Genomic DNA, 26,619 nt, shown 5'->3' with positions numbered 1-26,619 from the left:
CGCTTTTTAACATCGGTAACTGATGTCATCGTCAGTTACGTACAGTCACCTGGTTTTCTACGATGGTCGATTCCCACAAATGGATTGCGCTTCAGTTCTATTACGTATTTTAATTTAGCCTCTGTCTCTGTCACAATAGCCCCCACCATCGCCACTGCCATTCATATCCTAACGCACGCCAGCTTCGCCGACAAATAAAATAGCACCGCCGTGTTAGACACAAGCTACACAGACGTCAGAGGAGCCTTGTGTACACTTTCCCTTGTCGCTTGCTGGTTTCGTGTGTTTAGGTTATAATCAAGGTACTTATTAAATTTTTACAACTTTAAACAATTTGAATGACATATTTATGTAATTGATAAGTTTATTGATCATAATCTCTGTATCAGTTAATGAACGTTACAAATAAACAATATAAACAGTCTCACTAAAAATGATGTAATGTTGATACCGGTAATGTAACCAATATGGTTTAAACAAAATTTTTTGCGTGAGGCAACGTCAACTCAAAATATTGTTTCTCGCCTTCTAACACTAATATTTATAACAGACTATTAATTTATGTACAAATCCATATTGGTATTATAACAATTTAAAATTATGTTAATTTGAGTAGTATTTATCTAGTTTCTTCATGAAACAACATGATTGATCATGAATTATTAGCATGTTTTATTGTATATACTATCACAAATTTCTTATCTCGCTCATCATACTTGCCTTAAATTGTTACAAGATTAAAATAACGGCTTTATTCTAATAGTAAGCCTCCTATATATTATTTGCTATCAAGTTTCAAATTGTAATTTAGCCTAGCAGGAATAATATACCTTAGTTTCAAAAAACTAAACCCATTTAAAAGTTTATATTTCTTATCTGTTATTTACATTTTTAAAGTACATTAATTACGACAAATTAAATATTTACAATTACTAAATATATGCTCATTAAGGTTTTAAAAAAATGTTAATACATTTTAGCGCAAAGCTTATTTTTTATATTTAATATATAACGTATGGAAGATTTTATAAACCCGTATTAATATTGGTAATGCTAGGTTAAAAACAAGTTTTTATGTTTAATCTCTGTAAGCTGATTAAAAGCCATCACATTTTCAGTTGTTTTTATTTGAAAATCCTAGAATTGGAGAAATGAATGAATGTTCTATTTCTAATATTTTATGACAATATTATATTGTCAGGTTAGTCGTTTTAATTTATTGAATTAAAAGGATAAGTATCCAGAAAAAAGATGAGTATCTTCAAAAGTGTTGAAATAATGATTTTTAATGTACTAGAGTAAGTGATTTAAGTGAGTTGGTTTGTAGTTAAAATGGACTTCAAATAGAAGAATCAAAACAATTTCTTACTGGTTTTATCTCAGATAAATCTATTTCAGTTTCTCAGATAGAATAAAAATAAGATTATACTTAATTGATTTGTTTTGAGTAAGTTACTTATTTTGAGAACTAACATGATCCTAGATGATTTTACAATCAGTGATGTCATCTATGATGTTTCACCTTTAAAGAACAATGACTGAGATATACACTGCATTAATGAATATTTATAATGTATAGTCATGAAACCAAAAAATAACCGATCATCTTCAGAAAGCAATGCACAGAAGGGCTTTTTTGATTAGTCAATTAAAAAATGTAATATATAAAATTGTGTTGTGTTAAATTGAATATCAACACCAATATTTGTGTGTATGGCTGCAAGATTACCTGTTAATATAATTTGATTCAGATCATACTTTAAGTGTGATTATGTTTTCATTGAAGATTCTAAATTATTCATTAGTTAATTAATACTCATCATTAATAGGCCTATTATAATAGGCCTAATTAATTAAAACATTTTAATTTTATATATAAAATGTTTTGTTGTTATATGTATCTTTAGAGTATAGTTAGAAGGGCAATTTCCAACATTAATTGTTGCATAACTCATTTCAGTGAACCCAATGTGGCTAAAAACAGGTGGCATTAAAAAAATTCTTTATACTCAGCTTATTTATTTAACCCTTTTAATGCCAGGCATTAAATACTAATATGCAACCAAAAGCATATTCTTATTTCTAAAATCCCTCTTGGGCTACTGGTCTTTAAAGTATGTAGCAACATAATCCCTCTAAATTCTGAAATATTAAATAAAAGAGAATTTCTAATGTTATCAACTGTTCTGTGTAAACATTGTTTATTATTTTTAATTTGTTTACATTTATAGTTAGTAAAAATATATTTAACGTTGTTTTAGATTTCAGTGATTAGGTAAGTACTTATCTATTTTACAAAATATCTAAAAGCATTAGATGGTCAGAATTTGACATCAAAGACTCTTTTTGAAGCAGTCGGCAAGAACTATGCTAGATGAAAATTTGCTGGACTGTGCTTTTGAACTAATGTACTAATTTCAGCTCTAAATGTTCTAAAATATGTTTTCCAGTTAAAAAGGAAACAAACGCGTATTGTCACTATTAACATACTTTTAGCTGTGCATTTTAATCAAATATTAAGTATTAAATCTAAAAGATAATGTTACTATCTTGCAAAGTAAGTTAGAATAGCCATAAATATAAACTTTTAATGTATTTTTCTTAGTTGTGGCAACAAGGAAAAGTCAAAATTGGCGTCGGAAATAAAATTCACTCAAACCAGTAGTGGTCATATACGTACAACGCCTACTAAATTGTGTGCCAAGGCGCGGGTAACTGTTAGAAGTGCAGATATAAGAGACAATGTAGTCTGACATTTACTTTACATTTAAATATTGTTATTAAACCTAAATTATTTGTCTTTTTACAAAAGTTGGGTTATCAGAGCTGTGTATGTATATACATTTTTTTGATCAGGAAAGAGGCAAAATCAGCAATGTAAAAAACACTAATACCCAAGTAATTTTAATAATTATAAATAAACCAGTTTTAAAAGTTTTTTCTTGATCTTGGAAAGAAGGGAAACTCAACATTAGCGTCGGAAATATAACTCACACGAACCAGAAGGATTCATACAGGTTTGCACCGTAGGTTGTAAAAAAGCATCTGTGTAGAAGTATTGCTTTTCATGCGGACAATTATATGTGGCATGCTCTCGAGTGGGCAAACCATTCAGTTTGTGGTAGCTAAAGATTGGCTAGCAAACAATATTGTAGAATCCATTGCATTAAGGGATTGATGTTGTAATTAGTAATATTATCATATGTATAATATATGATCATTATCTATACAGAATAAATTATATTAAATGAGAAAATATGAATGTTTAATGTTTTGTAATTTTTATATTCTGTCGTAGTAGTGCTCCATGCTTCTTCCACTCATACACCACATTCGCACATGCTAATAAGAATTTATATGGCAAAACACAGTTTGCCGGGTCAGCTAGTATATATATATATATATATGACTATACAACATATTTTATAACTATCTGTGGTTGATGTGGTTTATGCTTATTAGGTATGGTCTAATACTGATGTATAAATGTCTATTAATACAAATTGGAAATATAATTTATGTAGATATTTTATTAAATATTACATCAGAAAACAAGGAAGCAAAGTTGACAACAAATAGAAGTGAGGGAAATTGGATCATCACATGATTTATTGTGGATTTCCCTTATGGCTTATTCAAACCACATTTGTGGAAGAAAATTAGCAGTTCTATGAAATATCCTGATTCAGTTAAACAAAAATATAGACATTTTATAACCAATCAATACTTACTACTTGAAAAATAATATTATTAAAGAATAGGTAAAAATGTTTATGCAGTAATAACTTTGACAAAATTATCAGGGTTAATTATATGATTTTAACATTATAGGCTGGAATTAACTTAATTAACTACACTCTTATTCATTTTAGTTTTTGATATTTCCAAAACATTAACAAAATTGGTTGTCTTACAAATGAATGTATGTAATCTAATATTGACTAAAACATTAGTTATACCAAGGTTGACTGTAGAGTTACAGCATAATTACTTATCCTACTAACCTTGGGTAAAACTCACAATCTTTATTCAGTTTGCATAGTAATTTCTAGATAGATAACAACTAATAGTCATGATTGGTGGATGAATAGAATTAAAATTTATCAATCACCTCTGTATCGACTGTGTGGTGTCCATTTAGCTTTATTACTGGCCTGAGCGTATTACTTAACCGATTATTTCTTGAATTTACTTGATTTATTCACCAAATTAAAACTATATGTGTATATATATAGAAGTCTATGACTTCTGATGGTGGACCTGGTTGATCTCTAGTATCTTCTTTCGCTGTAATATATTCTTCACCATGCCCTGGAGTAGGCATGTCTTGTGAGCTCTTTGATAAATCATAGTCACCTGCAAGAGCTAAGTGTCTTGTTGATATTGTGGTTTCTCAACCATCAGGAAGACGAATGTAAGCATTATCAGCATTTCCATCTATCGATGTTATGTCTTCCACTAAAGGGTCATATTTAGAGTTAAGAATATGGTGCTTCATAAAAATGGGCCGGATTTGATAAGCTGAGTTGGTGTTGACACTCTGCAAAAAGATCGTCTATGTTGTCCAAACATTCTTTCAAGAGGGGTGCAGTTTGTGGAAGTACATAAGAGATCTCTCTGTGTGTAGGGCCCTTTGAAGTCAACATTGAGTCGTTGAAATGAAGTTATTGATTTGATGAATTGAGACCTCTTGAAAAGGAAAATTATCACCTGTGTATATTACTAGTTTTGAGTGCCAAGCAAGCAAGTCATGCCCAATTATTACATCTGTACATAAACATGGAAAAATAGAGAGAGGTATATCATTATAAACATTACCTAGTATATTTCTTATAGATCAGGCACCTAGTAACTAACCTAGTAGTTCAGGTATTGTAACTTCTCCAATAGTAGAAAGGTAAGATTTTATTTCAGTTTTTTTTATTAATGAATCACTTATAACGCTAGACGAACTCCCAGTGTCAATCAAAGGGGAAGCACATAAGTGATTTACTACTCTGGAACAGTCGCTTTGGTCAACACAGGATGAATAGCAGCTAGATATTCTTCTTGTGTTTGATTACTGAGAGCATAAGACGCAGCATCAGACTTACAAAGGGATCCCACTTTTGGAGTCATTTGACATATGTTAATGAAATGGCCTTTCTTAGCACAACCCTTGCAAATGGCATTCCTGACTGGATAAATGTTTCTCTGGTGTCTGTCATAGCCGCAAAATATACACTTGAGAGCAGCAGCAATATACAAGGTGTTTGAGAAGTATGGGTACGGCTTAATATTTTACAAACCATAGCAGATAACATCTATAAACTTTGCACACTGTCATATGGCTATGTAAACTATTTTTCCTTGCTATTACCATGACAAGCCAACCATGGGGGGATGGCCCACAGAGGAAAACATGGAAATCTTAAATTACAGCATGGGTCGAGTGATACCTCATTTGAAAGAGCTCACTTAGTAGACTTGAATGCCGCAAACCGCATCTCAAAAGGTTAATAAATAAATAAATGCCGATGTTTTTTAGTTTTATTTATTGTGTTATAAATTTATGACATAATTTGCTAATTAAAAAAAGTCAGTGAAAACACATCGGTTAGTAGAGTGAAACGCCGCCTACCGCATCAGAATACGACGATCCAGTCAGAAATGGCAGCACATAATGTACTTCACAATGTGTACCTAAAACAACCCGCCATTTCTGATTGGATAAACCTTTTGAGATGCGGTTTGCGGCATTCAACTCTACTAAGTGAGCTCTTTCAAATGAGGTATCACTCAACCCATGCTTTAATTTAAGATTTCCATGTTTTCCTCTGTGGGCCGTCCCCCCATGGTTGGCATGTCATGGTAATAGCAAAGAAAAATAGTTTACATAGCCATATGACAGTGTGCAAAGTTTATAGATGTTATCTGCTATGGTTTGTAAAATATTAAGCCGTACCCATACTTTTCAAACACCTTGTATGTGTTGCTGCTGAGAGGTTCATTAGTTTCTTCACTTTTCTTGGTTCCATTAGATATCTTGTATAAACTGGCTGGTGTCTGGTACATATTAGCAATGAGCTGTGCTATTTCCAAGCAACACGCTTGTTCATAAGTGTCCTTTAGAGGTAAGTTAAAGTTTTCTAGAATCTGTGTCTTATTTGAGGCGACATGAGTCAATTTACAAAACCCGTCTCGTATACAGTCATCTCTATTTGTTTCAACAGGTGCAGATTTCAAATTATACTCTTAATTTAGTATTCTAGTTCATCTAAAAACTTATCAACACAAATACATCAAACTTATTTCCCCAGGCTGCTTTTTCTGAGTTAATAGTTCATGGCGAGCAAATACTTCATTAACCAGTTTACAGTAAAGTTTTTGTAGATTAGTCACAGTATCATTGAGAGTAAAACATTCACTTACGTGGACATAGACTCTAGGTGTAACAAGATTTGTTGATCATTACCTCCACCAACTTTTAACACTTACAAAAAGTTCTTAAAAGTTTTATACCAATGGTTCCAATCTTGGGAAGCAGCGGGCCTATTTGAATCTAAATTTAGTTTTTCAGGCTTCAAGAGTTGTTCCATTTTATAGTGTTTAATTAATTTGATATAGATATAACACAAAAAGTTTACCTGAAATTAGGTTTCAGTAAACACAATTGAGCTAGGCCCTAATATAAAACAAACATAATCAGAATTAGAACAATTTCATAAAAATATTCAAATGTACAAAACTGTTCATTTAGAGAATAAACATATAATTACAAATTAACATATGATCTATTACAAATACCTTTTGACCAGTTTTTTCTGATGTCATTGCATTATGCCAAAGGAAGAACAGTATGTAACAGTTTGACAAACTGAAAAAATATAGCCTACAGGCTTCTCTCCTGGCTCACATATACCACCATTTTTTTAGTTCTAAAAATTTATAGACTATCTTGAAGACAAATTTCCTCACCTGTTTGACCTTAACTGTTAAATTTATAGAATATTTTTTCTCTGTTCCAAACATACATTTATAGAATATCTTTTTCTGATCCAAACATGGTGAAGTACTACATTTACAATTAGCTTTACATAAAAACTTGATGTCTACCAGACAAGCCTCTGTAACTACACAATCCAACTGACAGTATCACAATTTTTAGTTTTTGAGATAAAGCTATTAGCATGTTCATAGTAGATCAGCCTGGAGTTTGTTAAAATATTTAAAACATTATGTACAATATGTATTTCCTTTGGTTTTGCAGTCTCCAGAAATAAACATAAAAAAGGATTTTTTGAAGGATTTAAGAAAGGATGTATGTGAAGGCTAATAAAACTTGGCTGATATCAGCTTAGATCACAGTAAGCAGTGCTTACTCAAAAATTACTTTATTGGTACATAATCAAATTCTGCATAAAAACTTCTCTGAATAGTTCAGTGATCAGCAACTCTGAATTTTTTTGGAAAGAATTTAATATTAATAATTTAAAGCAGAACACATGTAGCCTGTATATACAGCACTTACCCGTGACTTTACATGCAATTTCCTGCCGAAAAACAGGAACACCATGGGTACCTTCATTTTCAGATTGAAGATCAGTTTTTGGAGCCCTGAAGTCTGAGAGGGAAACTGTTTAACTATTTTAGGTTAGTGAGGGAGAATCCTAAAGTCAAAGTCTTTATCATGACAGTTAATACACTTATGATGTAATAAATAATTGTTTAATAGAGGTAGGTATATTTTAGGTACTTATTATTTCAATGTTCATAGTTAAGAGCTTCAAATGTTTGGCAAAATTGCCAATAGTTTTATTTTAGAATTTGCGCACGAATAAGTACTCCTAGTTCAAATGAAATTATATATCCGATGGTTGAGGTATCATGTTGAGTATGCTTTGTTAATCCGACCAAGGAAATATATACATACAAAGTTTTGAGTAACCTACTTCAGTTAAAAAGTGTATACTTATGACTATTGTAATTTATTCCGTTCTAAGGCATATTTGGTGCCATAGTTGAGTTTGCCTTGTGAGCACAATTCTAGGAAATTTATGTGTACATGCAAAGGTCTGAGGAGCCTAATTCGGTCATAAAGCATCTACTTACTGCCAAAGTACCATTTGAATTATAATGAAAATTGCTAAATTGTTGGTATCTTATACGTTTTTTATAATTATACTATTTTTTCCTTTTTTTATTTTAAAACTTTTCAACAGCTACCATTTTGTTGATATTAAAACAAACTATACAATTATATTTTTTAATGTTGCTCTTGTTTGTCATCAAATGTTCAAAGTTTGGTTCTGTAGCTTTACAAGTTCTAGAGATATAATAATTTTTTTATCAGAAATACAAGTTGGTGGCTTGCGGTTAAGTAACACATTTCTCGACCTATGTGTATAGGACACTTTTTGCTTGTAATCGTAAGGTACTATCAGCCACAGAAGTCAGTGACAGCCTTTTCTTAGCACCCTGTATAATGTTATTATTCCACTTTTTTCAATGAATTAATAGTAATTTTCATCATGCCATTATGTATTCACTTTCGTTCATTATGTGTTCATATATACAGAGTGATTTTTTAAATGTGGATAGTATTGGTATCTTTTAAACCATATTTTATAATATCTGACGTACCATCACTAACTAATTTTGATATTGTTGTAGTAATTTGATAAATTCTTGAAGAAATTCAAAATAGCATATAAGTGAGCAATAGGTGATTTGATTTTCCTTTTTATGCTCAGTTTGCATTTCTGACTATTTTGGTCAAGTGTAGCATACTTGGCTGTTTTGGGTACTTACATTGTTGAGACTTCTAAAGGTTGGTAATTGATCATTAAGATAGATTTCCATAGGAATTGTGGTATATTAGGCATAAGTACAGTTAGAGGTTATAATTTGAAAAATTAATGTAATATAGTGTTTTTATCATTGCTGTGCCAATAAGTGCAATGCCAGTTTTTCACCAGTATAGCGAGCTTATTCCATGGTAAATTTTATCAAACATTAGTCTATTACATTTTAGGCTAAATTATAAAGTTGAAAACTTACATGCAATGTATGGCTTAGGTAGCTATTATTATGAGATAGCAACTATAGACTACAGTATATATCCATAAAAGTTGTTTTTACTAGGAATATAACTCTTTCTTGATTTATGAGAAGAAGCTCAGGAAACTCCTCATTGCACTAAGCCCTAAATGATATTTGCCCTGGCTTCCAGAGTGACAGGATATTCAGTACAGGTAAGGTTAAGGGTAGATGCCTTCTCCAGTTGAGATCTCATGTTACATCCACCATGAAGAATGATAGTGGGCACTGTTTCATGTGACTTTAGAAGAAAATGAGGCTAGCTCTGTTCTGGCTTCTTCTAGTTAAAGGGTGTAGATTTTTTTTCAAATTTTACTAGATTTTTATTTGAAAATAAAAAAGAACCCTCACATGGCCTTTATTTTTGGATTCAGTTGATTTTCAATAAATATTTATTTGGTTTAGGTCTATTTAAGATTTAAATTATTCATAAGAGATGTACTTTACTGAATTTTGTGTTTCAGATGTCAGTTGACAATGGCTATTTGCACCAGAAAGACATACATTATTCCACAAAAGCCATTCACGTCGGTTCTGAACCAGAACAATGGAATTCTATGTCTGTAGTTCCACCTATCTCCCTGTCTACCACTTTTAAACAGGAAGGTCCAGCTCAATTCAAGGTAAACACCTCCACTGTTATCTGATTGGTGTTAAGCCTGTACAATTAGATCTTCCTAGTGCTGTCTGTTGCGACATCATCTCACCTGGGGTGTATTTTAGTCCAGGAGCTGAGAGTCATTTTATATTGTAAGCATATGACCTAGTTTTCATGAAATTTATTGAGAAATTTTCTCTTAGAAATTGATTGTCAGCAACACTCGTTTGGAAGAGAAAAGACCAAAAAATGTAAAATTCTAATTTTTTTACATTATAGTTTTTTACCCTTTTATACTTGATTATCAATCATCAGACCCCTAGTTTTTTACCCTTTTACACTTTATTATAAATCATCAGACCCCTAAGTAATAGTTATATTGTCAACATCACTTAATGATATACAGAGTTATCTGCCATCATCATACATTATACTTAGCCTAGTATACTTGTTAGTGCTTATCCAACAGCAATTGGCTGATGCAGATTTAATTTTTATTTATGTGTCTGACAGTTTGCCTTAAATTGTTTTTCTGAAAAAAGTATGATTTGATAATTTAAACTTAAGACTAGTGCAGCTGATAATCTTTTTCTGTATTAATGGAAATTTCCTTTCGATATGAAAAATAAAAATATAAATGTAAACATATACAGTGCAAACTGGCTCTTTCTCTCAGACATTTCTAAAAATCTTTTCGTATAAATTCAAATGCTAATAAAGGCAGTAATAAGTATAGCAAGAACTTCAGAGGGTTCAACTTCAAGATAAGGGTTCAAACCCTTGAATTCAATATTCTTTCCCTTCATTTTTTCTTACTTTAGTATGTACTAATACTTCCCCCCCATCTGATAAAGAGGATAGATTCTAACCTTCGAAACGTTGTGTTATACCTTTTGTAACATATAACGATGGCAAATGTCCAAAATCCTTCTATCCTTTCAAACCTTCCATCATCAATAACAAACTTTAAACAAAGAATTCAAAGAGTTTGTATAATACATCAAAATTATAATTAAAAATTTTTAGTTCAGAAAACAGCATAATCCAAATTTTTTCTGTCTTTTGAATTTTTTAAAACTGCTTTATTATTATTACAGCAATACGAGTACTCTCGCAGTGGGAACCCTAACCGTACTTGCCTGCAGCGTTGCTTAGCGGCTCTGGATGATGCCAAGCATGGGCTGTGCTTCTCCTCTGGTCTTGGGGCTACTACTGCCCTCGTCAGTTTGCTGCAGGCTGGTGACCACATTCTCAGCGTTGACGACATCTACGGTGGCACTGGCAGGTACGTGGCTCAACATTTACAATCAGTTAGAAGCTTCTTTTGTTCTTAACAACATTGTAATTCATACAGCCAATCAAATTGTAATAATTTATTCATTTCATGTTATCTTATTATTATACAATAAGAATAGGACTATTTCAATTGGAAACTAGCTTATTTATATCAAGCACAATGACAATAAATGGCAGTGCATATCGGTTATGACTGCATTGGGTCATTACAGTTGAAGTGTAAGAGTTACGTTGAAATAACTGTATGTGCTAATACTCATACAGGTATTAAACAAGGGTTGATTATTAAGAAAGAACTAATTCTACATAATTTTCATACAGAACACTAGTTAAGACCTATTCAAGATCAGTCACTCTTGACCAGCTCCCTAATACTCTTCTAGTACATCTGTGTGTGCTAATACTCGTACAGGTATTAAACAAGGGTTGATTATAAAGTAAGAACTAATTGCCGAAGTTAACACTATTCAAGATCAGCCACACGACCAGTTTTCTAATAATCTTCTAGTACTTCTGTGTAGGTTACTTAGTTATGTGGTACATTTTAATAATACCGTCAATTGTGAGATTATTAGGTTTTGGAGTTTTTACACAAAAGATGAAAAACTTAAAGGTATTTTTAACCCTTTAATCGCCATGCCCAAAATATATCGTGTAACTCTAGTTTTGCCGAACAACCACCACACACGAGATACGTGTGCAACTGTAGCTTTGTGAACAACCGCCTTGCCTGAGTATACTCATTTTCATATTATCGGTTATTTTATTTTTGTTGTGTCGGCTGTTACATTGTGTTTTTCGTGTTCTATTATGTTAGAAATGTCTAGAAGATATTAGCTGTCCAGTTGGTGGTGCAATCTTGTGGACATTACTTAAACTACTTTGTCACCATGTGCTTTGTAGCGTACACGAGTTCGGGAATGGTTACGTTGATATTCTAGGAGATGTTTTCCAATGTTTACTCATTGATAGTTGTGTGATAGTGGTAATATGTTGTAATTATTTCCCAAATTGACTTTATTTGTAAAGCTTGTAAACATTGGTAATTGTTTACTCTATTATTAAACTTTAAATAATGTGTTTAACATGTTATGTCAAAAAATGGGGAAAATACTCAGCGCTGAGGGGTCTTAACAAGTAACTAGCCCGGCACACCGGTAGCACCGCAAATCCAGTAACGCGGTGTTTAAACTCTATCAGAGCATAATACACCATTTAAAACCACATACAAGAACTACTCTCACTCAGTATCATTTTGCTTATATTAATAATAACTATATGGGAAGATTAAATGAGGTGCCTAGAATCAAAACTCGTCAAGTCCATATTTTTTCGAAATTGAGTTTGATATTGTTTCTTATAGATTTTTCCTCGCTAGATTGAATTAAACTGTTATTTTATATCAAATCCTGCCACATCCTAGTGTATTTTGAAGTCAAAGTTGAGGCTTAGTTGCAATAACCGCCAAGTCCAAACGCAGTTTCACCATTTTTAGTTTCAAAATCCGCCAAGTCCACAACGGCCAATAGGAGCGCCTGGTTTTGTCATGTGACTACCCAGCGACTACCCATGATCCTCTGCAAGTTGTTTACTATTCTTGTTTTATTTTTCTCATTGTGAGTTTCCTTCTCTTGTGAAAACACGTGGATTTTTGTGATTACAGTTTTGTTTTTATAATAATTAGTGTATTAAATAATATTTTGAGATAGGTAGTTAATAAATACTAACTATCACACCATATTATCGCTCTCATACTTTCGAAATGCAGGATGCTGTGGGCACTAACTTAGCAATCTGCCCTGGTAAACTAGCTAGGAAGAAAACCCCTGACAAAAAGGAATGGAAACGGAAATAATCAAATGCCAATATAATTTCTTCTTGTGTTTACAATCATCTGATGAATGCAGATTTCCAGGGAAAAACAAGTCAAGTGTTTTGCAGATGGATGCGGGGGGCAAAGCAAAAATACAATCCTCATTGCTATGCTTGGAAAATGGTTCACATTTGATGCTCCTGATCATGTCACTTGTATTGAAATTACATTTCCCGTAGTTGGACACTCATTTCTTCCACCTGATAGGGTGTTTGGATTAATTGAGAAGGATTTGAAAAAGAAGGACACTATTCTTCAGCCAGAGTGAAGAAGTTCTGAGGAAACATGGAACCGTTCATCACGTTGGAGTCACTATCCTGGTTAAAGACTGGAAGTCTGAATCTGAAAAAGTGCAAAAAAAACAGAACTTGTGGCATTTCAAGTTTAACCCCTCAAAAAGGATCATGTATACGGAACAATAATAAAAATAACAATCTGGTCCAGGGTGAAGTCTTTTATAGAACTGAAGGCTGTGCAGCAAAATCTGTCACAAAACCAAATTTTGATATGTTTCACATAAACCCAAATGCATCAACAAGGGGGTTGGCCTTAAATCTGCAAAGGTAAAGGATGTTGCCAGACTGCTCGCAAAGCACTTTGGAGAAGACTGGAGAAGCCACGAGATGCTAAAATTTTATTGTGATTTGGTAAACCTAGAAGCTGAAGGTCACAGCAATGAAGAAGATGAAAACATCATTGTTGATGAGGAAATTGATATAGAAATAGTGTGATAGTAAAATGATAAAGACTGTGTTTACTTTTGAAACAAAAAACATTACATTTTTTACGAGAATTTGCAATTTTTTGTAATAATTACAACCAATATTTTTACTTAAGATTTGTTTTATTAAGCCTATACCTAATTAAAGTGTAAACAAAGTAAACTTTACCATTAGTAAAGTTTTTACAGCTTAACCCCTTTGCAGCCTTAGTTTATTTTGGTATCAAATCCCACCAAGTCCCAATCTTCGAATCAAAATCCGCCAGATCAAAATATTGATTTAATATTTTCTAAATTTTTATGAAACTATTGTAGAGATTTTGATCATACATTGTCACTATATTAAAGTAAAAATTATGTAATTTTTGGTAACAAAAATTGGTTAGTTCTTATGATTAGTCTGTTTGTGACAGTTTTCTCCACTTTTCCGAAGATTTGTTGAGATGGACTTGGCGGGTTTTGATTTTAGGCACCTCAAATAATGTTCATGTTTACATATCCCTATTCATGTACATTATTTTTTACAGTGTAAATCAATAAGGCCTTTCTTATTTTCTCACTCAAAATAACTACCCTCATATTTCACTGGATATATCCAATAAATTAATTGTATTCATCTCAAATATATAACTCATTTAAAACATTAATACTTTGATTGTCACAAAACCCGCTCTAGACTCTTGGGTTTCGGTTGCTTGATTGCAGTGAAGCCTGGAGTTCCAGAAGCACAGGTTTCTTAGAATTTGATTTAGTACAACATTATTCTATAACTGACTTTATCAAATGCCACTTAATAATCTGTTTGGCATTTTATCCGTGCACTTTCTGTAGGCATCACCGATAACAAATGTTGAATAAAGATATTTTTAACCGAGTCATAACTATGTATCAAAGTTATGTATATGTTAAGTTGTTTAAAAAAAAGTAACACTAGATAAAAAAACTCCCCATGGTTGTTTAACGTAGCTGACAAATTATCCTTTTCTAACTGGAGTTCAGTTAAATTGACTCTATAGGCTAATTCAGATTGATTTTAGGTTAACTAAAAATATGATCAGTCAAAATACTTAAATTTACCATATAACTTGTACACACATCATTGGTTTGTACAGATTGCGCTTCATGGTCATTAACCTCCAGAGGCTTCCTTCCTAATGTGTTTAAACTTTTCATCACTAAGTGCACATTTCTCACAGACAAAATTTGCTTTTTCACCAAATGCAAAAATAAAATTATATTTTGATTTACCTGCACATTTTAAATGGAACTAATTTACACATTCTCCTTGACACTGAAGCCCTCCAGTTTTATCTGAAACACTTTTGGAACATGATCCACCATAAACTCCAATAACAATGTTATAACTCCATAATATTTTATTTAGCATCTCCATTTAGCACCTTGAAAATCCTTATTTTAGGCATTCCTTTACTTTATCCCCAGTAGAAGTTAAATTAAATTATTAAACACCACTTTTAAAAATTAGAGCTAGATGAAAATTTTACATGGTGTTAAAGATTATTTACAGAAGATATTAAATTAATAAGGAATAATATGTATATTGTGTATTAAAATGTTAAAACACAAATTATCTAAGGAGAGTAAAAGACTATACCATTTTAAATTAGAACAGGATATTGTAGGATTTATTCTCTAGGTCATATTTCTGAGTGGGTTTATGATAAACAGGACAATATGTTAGTTTAGGGGACATAGTTAAAAATTTTCCAGTACTTTTAATTGCACTAGTAAGTGTGATTTTATGTTGGAGATAAAAGGATAAAATGCTAGCTCTTGTTATTTAATGTTGCTGATAACAATTATAATCTGTCATGTTGTCTGTTCTAAATGATTCTGATAAGTACCCTAACCAGTTGAGATAACCTCCTAATGGAGCAATTCCTTGATAGCCCATGTTCACACACAACCTCTCTATGAAAGAGCAATACTTTGAATTATTACAAACATGATTTGCAGATTTATTCAGCCTGCCTTATCACTATTTTGTTTGTACAATTTCTTTCTTATCACTTCTCTTTCTTGAAAAAGGCAGGTCATCCAGAAATAAAGCAATATAATTTATTTCAAAATAACTCATTTTATTGCATCCAAACTAATTCACCAAATTTTGAACGTTAACTACATTTTCAAACTAAATATACTGTTGGTGTAACATGTTTATACTCTAATTTGTATTAATTGAGTGTTGTAAATATGGCAGAAGCATTAGAAACAATATATATATTATTGTCTACAATTCAAACAAAGTAGGATATTTTATAATAAACACTGTTTATTTAAAACTTTATGAAACTTTTACAAAATTATCATTACTTAATAATAAAAGTTTATTTGGTTGGGGTGTTTTGTATTATCAGGATTTCTCATCATCAGACATAACCTGCTAATATTTTTTATTGTATACACAAAATACAAACAGCTAAATAAATTGGTGAATGGCCTCAACTAAATAAATTGGTGAATAGCATGAATTGGTCATTATATTTTACATAATGTGTGTTATATTATTAGACATAGATTGTTTACAAGCCAATCTAAAAATGTTCAATCCTGTCCACTAAACATATGTTAAAGCTCATTGGTAGACCATGGATAATGTTACAATATTGTAGAATTATTAAGGACATTATGTGTCATTGTGCAACTGAGGCAAAATGTTGATAGGAGTCCTGTGAAAAAACAAAACAGAACTTAAACCTAAATCGAACTTTAAGATCAGAATAGACGTTGTACACATATAAACATTGTGTGACAGAAATATTGTGTGTAGATAGTCTTTTAGCGAAAGTTGGCTTCAACCTAAAAATCCTTTTTGAACCTTTAAGTATATCCTCATTATTATGATTTGAAATTAAATATAATATATATTATTTTGTTGTTATTTTCAAAGTTTACTCAGTATAGAATACTATTATATTGCATGAGATATAATTACTGTTTCTGTTATATTCATAATAGAAGAACCTGGTCTTACAGAACAAGCTTTAGCACTGATGACATATTCTCATAGAAAATTAGTTAAGGCCAAGATTCCTTTGTTGCATAAATGAAGTCTCTTTTCCACCAAGAGTTTACCTAATCGGATTATACATCTAATTACAAATTAATTAAATGCTAACATTCTAATTTAAACAAATTGTACTTATAAGTCACAAAATATGTTGAGCTGTGATAGAAATATATTTTTACTATTTGAACATTAAACAAACTGTAATTACCATTCTAGTCCAGAAGAAGAAAATTAAAAACACGAAGATTGTTGTAATTTTAGATTTTTTATAATTTTACAGAGAAATTGAAGGAAATTGTGAATCCAGTCCAGAAAATAATTTCAAGGTTATAATTATACCAAACATTTTGTTTATTTTCAGGTATTTCCGACATATTGCTGCAAGATTCAACATCGCAACTTCATTTGTGTGTGCTTTGGATCCAGAAAAGTTCTGTTCTCAAATCCAGCCCAATACTAAGGTTTGTTTGGAGATTTTATATTTGTTTTTATTATTAATTTTTGGCCTCAATTATAACTATTTTCTAGGTAAAGGATTCCATAGAACTCTTCCTTTCAATAGTACTTGAATAGTAAGTTTGAAACTTACTATATATATATATATATATATATATATATATATATATATATATATATATATATATATATATAGTAAGTTTGTTTAAATATAATATATCAAATTCTGTCATAATTTAATACTTTTTATGTGAGTATTATTTTAACAATAGATAATTTTTATGTAATGTCCCATATGAAATAAAATAATTAAAGATTAATAAATGCTCTTTACATACCCTACAATATGTATTTGTAAACTGGCAATATATATTATGTACATTGTGAGTAATGAGAATTGCTGATTAACTCTCCTATTTTATGTCATCATTTGTCTTAGTAAACCTTTAGTTCATTATGATCATTTGTTTTCTTTTATTGTTTATCATCTCGTGTATAGGTCACAAGCTAATTGATAATGTGTTATATATCATTAATTATTTTGATAATACATTCTTTGTGTTAGAAAGATATATTGTTAGTCCAATAACACAATACGGTTGAAATAATCTTAACACTGTTTTACTATTTTGGGTAGTATTGTTTTATAATATTTATTGTTAGTGCTGTTCAAAAGTTGATTCCTCTTGTTTTTTTATACAAAATATTAGATTAATTAATTTATACTATTTAATCTGTTCAATTTATTTGGATAGTTCAAAAAAGTACTTAATAAAAATTGGGTTTATATCTAATAATATTTTGAAGAGGATCAAAATATTTGAAATCATTTGGCAAATATATTATTGACTATTTTCTATAATGTGAAATAAAGTAATAGTTTTGCCTATGGATATTACTGTGCTATGCAGAATAACATACAGGAAGTATTTGTTTTTTATAGCAATTTTGAATAGAGAAGTAAAAATATAAATGTAAAAACATTAAGACTGTATTATAATACAAATCTCTGGCTCTTGACTGATAATTGAAGATTTAAGTATCTAAGCGTAATTTTTGTTACCAATTGGCATAATTGTTTGTCTTGTGTTCCTATCACATTTATTGATAGTGACTTTGGATTATAGATGATCTGGATGGAAAGTCCAACTAACCCGTTGATGAAGATCTTTGACATTCCCCGGCTGGTTAGCCTTGTCAAAGCCCAAAACAAAGACATTATATTTTTGGTTGACAACACTTTCCTCACATCTTACTATCAGGTACTTCTTTCACTAAACTTTTCTTTATGATAGGTGCAAATTGAATATTACATCATTCACCATTATATCAATATTAATTTTAAGGTGTAAATCGAAAAAGAATTTTATTATTTATGATAAATAGTATTAGTAAATAGTTTTGGGTTGTGAAACGCCAAACTAATACTGGATTTGAATACTCAAAGACACTGGAAATCTTGCTAACTAGTCTGATTTATTATCAATGAGCAAACTGGAGAGTAGTACTGGTGTTTTAGTCTCGCTGTCTTATTTGGTTGTAAGGTTATTCTTTACACATACTATTCCAAAATCCATTTTAAATATTAAATGTTATCAAAATAACTTATTTCAATAAAAAGAAATTGGTAAGTGAAAACAGTATTGGTGAATAAATGTGAGATTTCGTACTTTGTTTTGGTTGTATTAAGGGGGCACGCCATCCAGAAAAGATTCTGTTGTCAACCAACCCGCCCCATAGGTGTGGCAAGTATCAGAAGTACATACAGGAGACGAAAGCTAAAGGTAGTATATTGTGTTTTCAGAACAGGATACAGAAGGGCTCCTCAGTAGTTTTGCACCTGTTAATGTCACGTGTGACGAGGCAGCGTCACGTGTCAATTTCTGGATTGAGTTGCTGTGTTGTTTAAAAAGTCAGTTTCCATCACAAGAATTGGTGGACTACTCGGGTGGGCAGGTTGAATGAGCCTTTACACAAACATATTCAATCAACCTGCACTGATGCATTTATTACTGATCAAAAAATTTCTAATTTTTATAGTCTTGAACTGAAAAAATTGGTGGTTATGACTATAGTTTTTCAACATTAAAATATTTCTTCTAATTTATTTAGGTGAATAAAAACTGATATGTTTTGAACACCATTACAAACATAAATAATGTAATAAGTGAGGAACTTTGATTTTTTTTGGTGAGGTAAAGGTTTATATTTAAACATGAATAATTTTTTATTTAAAACTTTTTTTATATGAAGTTATTTTGCACCATTTGTAAACGATTAAAAATCCAGGAAACTGGCAAGGCAACTGACACTGAACCCTCGGCCTCTGTTCTGTTTGGCGGAAGCTTGTTATATCTAGTTTTCATGTATTGTAATTATAATACACTAATATAAAAATCACAAAAACCACAAGTAATGGAATAAATTCAAATTTGGATAGTAAAAGTACAAATGTATATTACGTAAAATAAATCATGTCATAACAAATCAATTTAAAAAATACTTAATAATTCAGATGTTTAACACAAAACTGAATACAGTATGAATAAATTGTACCTTTAAAACCTCGTTATTAAGTTGAAAATAAACAAAAATCATATAATCTTGGATAAATTATTATTAATTTTCACAGAGCTATTAGTTCTTCAGAATGTTTTTAAAGCCTCTTCATAGGGTACTGAAGAAAACTATTTCATTTAACTTCTGTTTTAGTCATAACTAGCTGTTACCCGCGACTTCGCACGCAATCTTTAGAACCGAAGTCCTTATATTACTTAGTAAAAGCAATTATGCGCAATTGGCTGCAGGTAACAGCTAGAAATTGTAAAAAAGATATCAAATCACGTTTATCAAAAATTTGACATTTGTGACACGTTGTAAATGTCAAAAAATGTTTGTTTACATAGAAACGTCAAAAATATTTATGTTTACTTAGTTACTGTCAAAAATAACAACAATTTTTTGTTGCATTATATATGTTTACAAAGAACAGCTGATTAAAAATTTGAAAAGACTCTTTCACTTAATAACATATGTTTGCTGCAATGCATTTCTTACGGGTATTTCTGTAACCAGTGGGGCGGAATCCTGAATCGGGAAAGGGATAAAAAGTATCCTATAACCTTCTACAGATCAAGACGAACAAATTAAAAAAAAAATTAGGCGAATCCGTCCAGCCGTTTGTGAGTGATGCTGTTACACACGAACAGTTTCATTTTTATTTTAGTCATAATTCTGACAAGGTGACTAATGTAGTTTTCTCCCTGGCATAAGAGTGGCGCACAATTTTGTAAAGTAATACATCTGTGAAATTAATAATTTTCATTTTATATATATCTTCTAAATATAAAAACTGCTGTTCTAACGTTTATTAAATATTTGTACAGGAAAATTCTGACACACAGTAATAAAATAAGGTGGTTTGTAATAAAGTTATTGTTGCTATGGAAAATGTTTATAATAAAAAGCTTATACAAAAATCAAACTAATTTAACCCTTTCAGTGCCAGACATTCTCCCTAGTGCGCGTGGAAGAAATGCCAGGCATAGTGCCATATGCTCATGCAAGAAGAGCCAGGCTATAATTGCCAATTTTTCAGCAGTTTGCAAAAACTGTCACAGTTTTGTTATTTATTGATGAAAATTGTTACTTTTTGTTTTGTTTTGCTCTAAACAATGTGCTTTAAATTAATACTGAAAAATAAATTTACTACAACATACATTACAAGTATAAAACCAGAAAAACTTTTACTGACATAAAATTTTATGATGAATTTTTCAGTTTGGTGTAAATATAAGGCCAGTAAAAAAGTCCTTGTTCCATAAATTGAGTATGTATTTGAACCTCCACATACTTTTGAACACATACACAAAACATTTTTACATCTATCTTCAAAAATAAAGGTTTTACCATTGTTTTAAAAAAATAACGCGTATTTGGATTTTTTGCACATCTTGCGGTACTTCGGGATTATACCGTCCACACCAGTATGAAGAACACAAAAATATAAATTTATAGAAATAAACATTATAGAACGAAAAAACAACTCTTTAATTACAAAATTACAAACTTACAACGATTATCAATTGTTAATGGGGTCAGATTCCGTTATTTGCCCCCAACGCTTAAACATTTTTCAATGAACTTAGAACGTTATAAAACGATGTAATTGAGTAACAGAACTAACATTCCATTTATCAACAAGCATTTCCAGGTATTGTGATCGGTATTGTTGTCGCTGTTATCTTATCTTTCTCGAGAATCCCGATTACGGCAGGCCGAGCGGCATATCACATGATTATTTAAGCTTTTTGCACGGTACATAATTGCCTTTCCATTACAATTCAATTTATATTTCTGATCAGCCCCTCTAGAATTTGATATTTTACTGATAGGTACTATCTCGAGGGATGTTTTTCTTTTGTTGACATCAGTGCGGGCTTCGGCAGCACCTTCGGCCGGACGCACTCGCATTTTGGGTGGCGGAGTGTGATGAAGAATAAAAACAAATTTGTGTGTATTTTTTTCAATAAAGAGTTTAGTTTTTGTTTGGTAATGTTTGTTTTTGTAGAATTTTTGTGTTTGGAGAAATGTAGGGGTAAAACACGGAAGTACAACAAAGCGACGCACCAGCTGATCGGGCGTCGAGACTCTGCAATTACGTTATCTACTAGACCGCTCGACTTTGACCCTGTCTGAGGATGGGGAGGGGTTTGTGATAAGACAATTCCTGTTTTATATTGACGAAATATTGTTCTAAGCTAATCTAGTAATCAGTAGAAGCAAAATGTCAAATAACGATTCATGTCTGGGTGTGGTCGGTATAATCCCAAAGTACCCATCTTGCTAAACACTCTCCGTTTCACTATCACTCACAACAACATTACTATCGTCTTCTAACACTCTCCGTACAGTGTTTTCACTAAGAGGTGATGCAATACGCTTCATTTTGTAAACATTTTACAACAATAAACGAAACAACAACAAGTTAGCTCGGCGAAATCGGCGAAACTGCGTAGTTGGTTAGTAAACAACAGCTGACTCAGACTAGCGACGTTCACAGCCACTTGTATTTTGTTTTATTTATAACACTAATGTAATGGAAATACATTCAACTGAATGTTTTTTATTAGTTTATATCTTTATAAATACAATTATAACAACATTTGGATTGTTTAGATATTTTTTGTATTTTTTACGAATATTTTAAAACACGTCCGTGTAGTCGGACGCTGGCTCTTCTTGCACAATTTACATGTGTCCTTGTAGTCGGACGCTGGCTCTTCTTGCACATTTTATGTACGTCCGTGTAGTCGGACGTTGGCACTGAAAGGGTTAATTTTATCATTATATGTCGTTATAAGTTTTTCGTTGGAAACACAGTCTGTAAAGTCTGTGTAAGTACTTAGATTACTCTTACATGATAGTAAGAGTAAGTGTATTTTAACACTTTGAAGTCGGCCGGGACAGCGTCTGTCCCACTCGTGATGAGTGGCCGAGTAGCGCACAGGACAGCGTCTGATCCGGCATACTTGGGTGGCTGAGTAGCGAGCGGGACACCTGCTGTCCCGCGCTGTGGTGCTTTGTTCTTTATTTTGTATCTCCTAAACGAACTAACCTTTTCATGCCAAATGTTTTTTGTTTGTTTCTTAAAAGGTATTTTTCACAAAAAACAAATCAAAATTGTTGACTTTGTTTTGAAACGTTTACTTGCAAAGAAACTATTCTTTAATTTTTTTTGATACCACTGTATTGAACAGCTATATTCTCTACAAACCTGAAAATGGAAAAAGAAGCCTCTTAGTGACTTTCGACTAAAGCTTGTCCAAGGACTTATTCTCCATTTTAGTCCCACTGAGCGAATTGTTCAGAGTCCTACCATACTAGGCTTTATGCTACAAATAGTAATCACTGGCCAAAACAATCCAACACTCGACGACGCTGTGTAGTGTTCCGTAAAGCCGGAAGAGAAAGAGATCCACTATCTACTGCAGTGGTTGTGACGTAGGATTGTGTTTGGATCCTTGCTTTCAAAGGTATCACACGATCCTACATTATTAAAAAGACTTGAAAATCATACTCGAAACTATTTCAATCTGTGTAAAAGACTTTAATTTACTGAACTCTACTCAATACTATTTGTAACTATAAAAACGTATTGGTAACCAAACACGATCCCAAAACACAATCCATTACATGATTTTTGGTGTATTCTTATCCCAAAGAAAATGTTTATTTTCTAATTAAAATCTAACATAAGCTGTATACTGATTATAAAACTAATTTCAATGATAATTATTTGAAAACAGCTTCATTCTGGGTTTTTTTTTTACCACAAAACACGTTTAAAATGTAATGAAACACAAGTTTTTCAAACTAAATTAATGTAAAACACATATATTAATTGTCGGAAAATTCGTAAGATTAACTCAAAAACAAGGTAATTTAGTTTTACAAAATTAAATCTTTACTTTGAACCAATTGAATAAAAAATAAGAAAGTTAGAGACAAATAACTAGAATGATGCATGGGACGTGAGATTTGAGTGAAATCTCGCCGCCCAGCGAGGGCAGGCAGGTCTCGCATGCACCGCCACTCAGGCACAGCGCACATCAAATACCGCCGGCATCAAAGGGTTAAGCTTACCTCTCACCTCAATACAATTTCATAATTTTTTAACGGTTTTAACAAGGGTTCTACAATTAAATACAGACTAATATTAACATGGTATGACTACCCACACCACGTTTTGTGTAATGGGCTTTGCTGAGATTACATTGAAAATTTGAAGTATTTTTAATTCTTGAGAAACGAATGTTAGACTGTGTTACTATTTCACATGTTTAAATGTCATATGATTGTGTTCAGTTTGTTTGCATATTTATTTTCTGTGTTTTCCTCATTGCCATCATGGTTACCCATAATGTTAACACTCAGTCAAATTCAACTCGCTACTTATATAAAAATGAACCTTCATGCAAAACTTCATGTCTGTATAAATCAGTTCGTTCTCGAGATATCATGTGGACAGACAGACAGAAATAAGTTAGGAGTAGTGCAGGTTCAAACTTGGTTTAGTTACTAGTCTGTGACTAGCACTTTTTGGCAGTACTGTTGACTTTGTACTGTACTGATTCTCTCCCTTATTTTATTTGATAAGTCCTGGAATTAATAAGGTGTATTGACAGTATATTATTTTGTAAAGCTAGACCTTGTATGAGGGTTCTTTAATAAGTCTTTATAGAAACCAACACTGCTAGTAGCAAAGAAACATGTGTCATTAGTTACCATTATCTTTTACTAGACTTGTTCAGAGGTTCAGTTATATCTGTCTTGTGGTTTCAACAATCTTTTGTTTATTGAAAAAATTGAAAAACGTGAATTTTGAGGAGAGATTAAACATTTCTGTTTTTCTATGGTTTCCATAGTTGAGTTTGATGAAGTTCACAATACATCTGCCTCTGCATTTACTACTAGAACTGGTAAATGAGTCCAAATGTTGTCGTCCATCTACAAAAGATGAGCAACATTCCAGTGAAAGTGAACTGTTGAAATGATTGACAAAATCCATGATATAGTTTTAAGTGACTGAAAAATCAAAGTGTGTGAAATAGTTGAGGCTACAGACTTGGGTACATTAGGTACTGTACAGCGTGTTCAATTTTGCATTAACAATTGGTTGTGAAAAGAATTGGCAAGATAGATGGTGCTGCATTTGCTCTCAGAAGAGAATAAACCTAGTGTTTGTTGACTCTAAGGCTGTTTTGGTACTTCCATTGTATTCCTGATGAGTTTCTGTTTTGGTACATAATCATGGATGAAAATTGGAGTTCAGTTGAGTTAATAACAACTATGGAAAGTTTTGTATCTCTTCTTTGTCACTTCAATTTTTTTCTAAGAAAAGAGATTTGGGAGCTGAAACGGTAATGGAAATTTAAGAACTAAGATCAACAATCTAGACTGTTCATTTTTCTTGTTGGCTTGGTTGTTTATTTATTCTGGTCCTAGAATCAATTAGTGATGGGATGACTTTTGAAAGAAGATGTTAAAAATGAAAACCATTTTCAATGTTATGAGCCACATATCACAATCTTAAGAAAAATGTAAGTTGAATGAAATCTTGTTTTTTTTTTTTTAGGCACTTGAGTTAGTAATAGGATATTTCAAATTAATGTTTAAAATAAATGTCCCTTTGACCACATCTAGATTTACTACTATATTTTCTGTTTAATTATGGTGATAGAAATTCAGGGTTATGTATGTACTAAATCTCTGCGTACACAACATCTTTCGTCTCAATTATCAATGGCTTTACATGACAACATAAGGATAATTTAAAAATTGATTTCTCTTGCTATTCTAAGTGATCTGGAAACTATCTTAAAAGATAATGTTATTTACCAGAAACCGCTGGCACTGGGGGCTGATATCGTCTTGTATTCAGTTACCAAGTACATCAATGGTCACTCGGATGTAGTCATGGGGGCCATCACGCTCAATAACGATGATCTCTACAATCGTCTCAAATTTAATCAGAATGGTAAGTGGCATCATAAATCAAGAAAATTTTTTCAAGAATCAAGAAATCCTTATAGTCTTTAAGTTGTTATGAATCCAATTAATGTCACTTTTTTATAAATGTCATAGTTTTTAGATCTTTTAAAACAAGTGTATTAACCCGTTCCGAATGAGAACGAAACATGGGCACTGCCCATAATGCTGTAGTTCTACTATAGGTAAACTGCTTACAAAGAGACCCTGGGTGATTTGACTTCACGCAGGTTGGGGTAAATTCCCCTCTGACGCTGTGATGCTGCCCTCTCCCTGTATCCCCACCACTGCTCGGCATTCACTCTATTGGATCATCTGATTGATCCGGCTCAGTCGGTCTCGTTCACTGCTGCGATTCGTTTAATTGAACCGGTCAGTACAGAGTTACTGAGCCTTCGCGCTAGAGCGTATTATACCGGTCATCATGTTAACTGAACAAAATGGACGATTGAATGTAATAACCGAGTGAACGAAAGGATCTGCTTCTAAAAAAGTGTTAGAATAGAGGAAGAAACAGCATATTGTATAGTAAATGTATAGATATATAACAATAAATGTATTGTTTCAGGATTATAATATGTGTAAATATATCTATTAAAACTGATTAAAAAAATGTAACTGTATGTTACCAGATACGTTACTAAATATTTTAAATGTTAATACTTATAATCAATGGACTTGGTTGATTGATATGCCTTTGATTTATCATAAGTAGGGGTATTTCCTTACAAATGTTTTTAATAAATTATTAAAAATTAAACAGACACATTGCTTGTTTGAAAATAATTTACTTTTATAAATAACAAGATATTTTATATCCAATCAGTTAGCTTCCCACCACTTTTCATAATAATACCCAGACTTCCTACTCCCCTCGTTGAGTTATATGATTATGGTTTATTCTTAATCGGTCAGCAGCGAACAAAAGTCAAGACTGAACAATTTTGGGAACCTAGTGTAACCTAACACATAAACTCTATAGTTTTAGTTAGTTCCATAAGATGTTAAGCTATTTT

The 26,619-nt window shown here is 31.8% G+C and overlaps 1 protein-coding gene across 1 annotated transcript in view; it reads left to right on the top strand.

The window, feature by feature from the left end:
* Positions 1-144: 144 nt before the first annotated feature.
* Positions 145-26,619, top strand: part of LOC124364181 (cystathionine gamma-lyase-like) — a 44,861-nt gene continuing 18,386 nt past the window's right edge. Inside the window, exons 1-6 of the mRNA XM_046819469.1 lie at positions 145-302; positions 9,543-9,701; positions 10,774-10,961; positions 16,959-17,058; positions 18,181-18,315; positions 25,457-25,592. Of these exons, the coding sequence (XP_046675425.1) occupies positions 9,543-9,701; positions 10,774-10,961; positions 16,959-17,058; positions 18,181-18,315; positions 25,457-25,592 (718 nt within the window). The 5' untranslated portion in view covers positions 145-302. The remainder of the gene's footprint in view (positions 303-9,542; positions 9,702-10,773; positions 10,962-16,958; positions 17,059-18,180; positions 18,316-25,456; positions 25,593-26,619) is intronic.

The sequence above is a fragment of the Homalodisca vitripennis genome, chromosome 1, assembly GCF_021130785.1.
Source record: "Homalodisca vitripennis isolate AUS2020 chromosome 1, UT_GWSS_2.1, whole genome shotgun sequence".
Lineage (NCBI taxonomy): Eukaryota > Metazoa > Arthropoda > Insecta > Hemiptera > Cicadellidae > Homalodisca > Homalodisca vitripennis.
The sequence above is the reverse complement of the archived record's forward strand: the minus strand, read 5'-3'. Positions and strand labels throughout refer to the sequence as shown.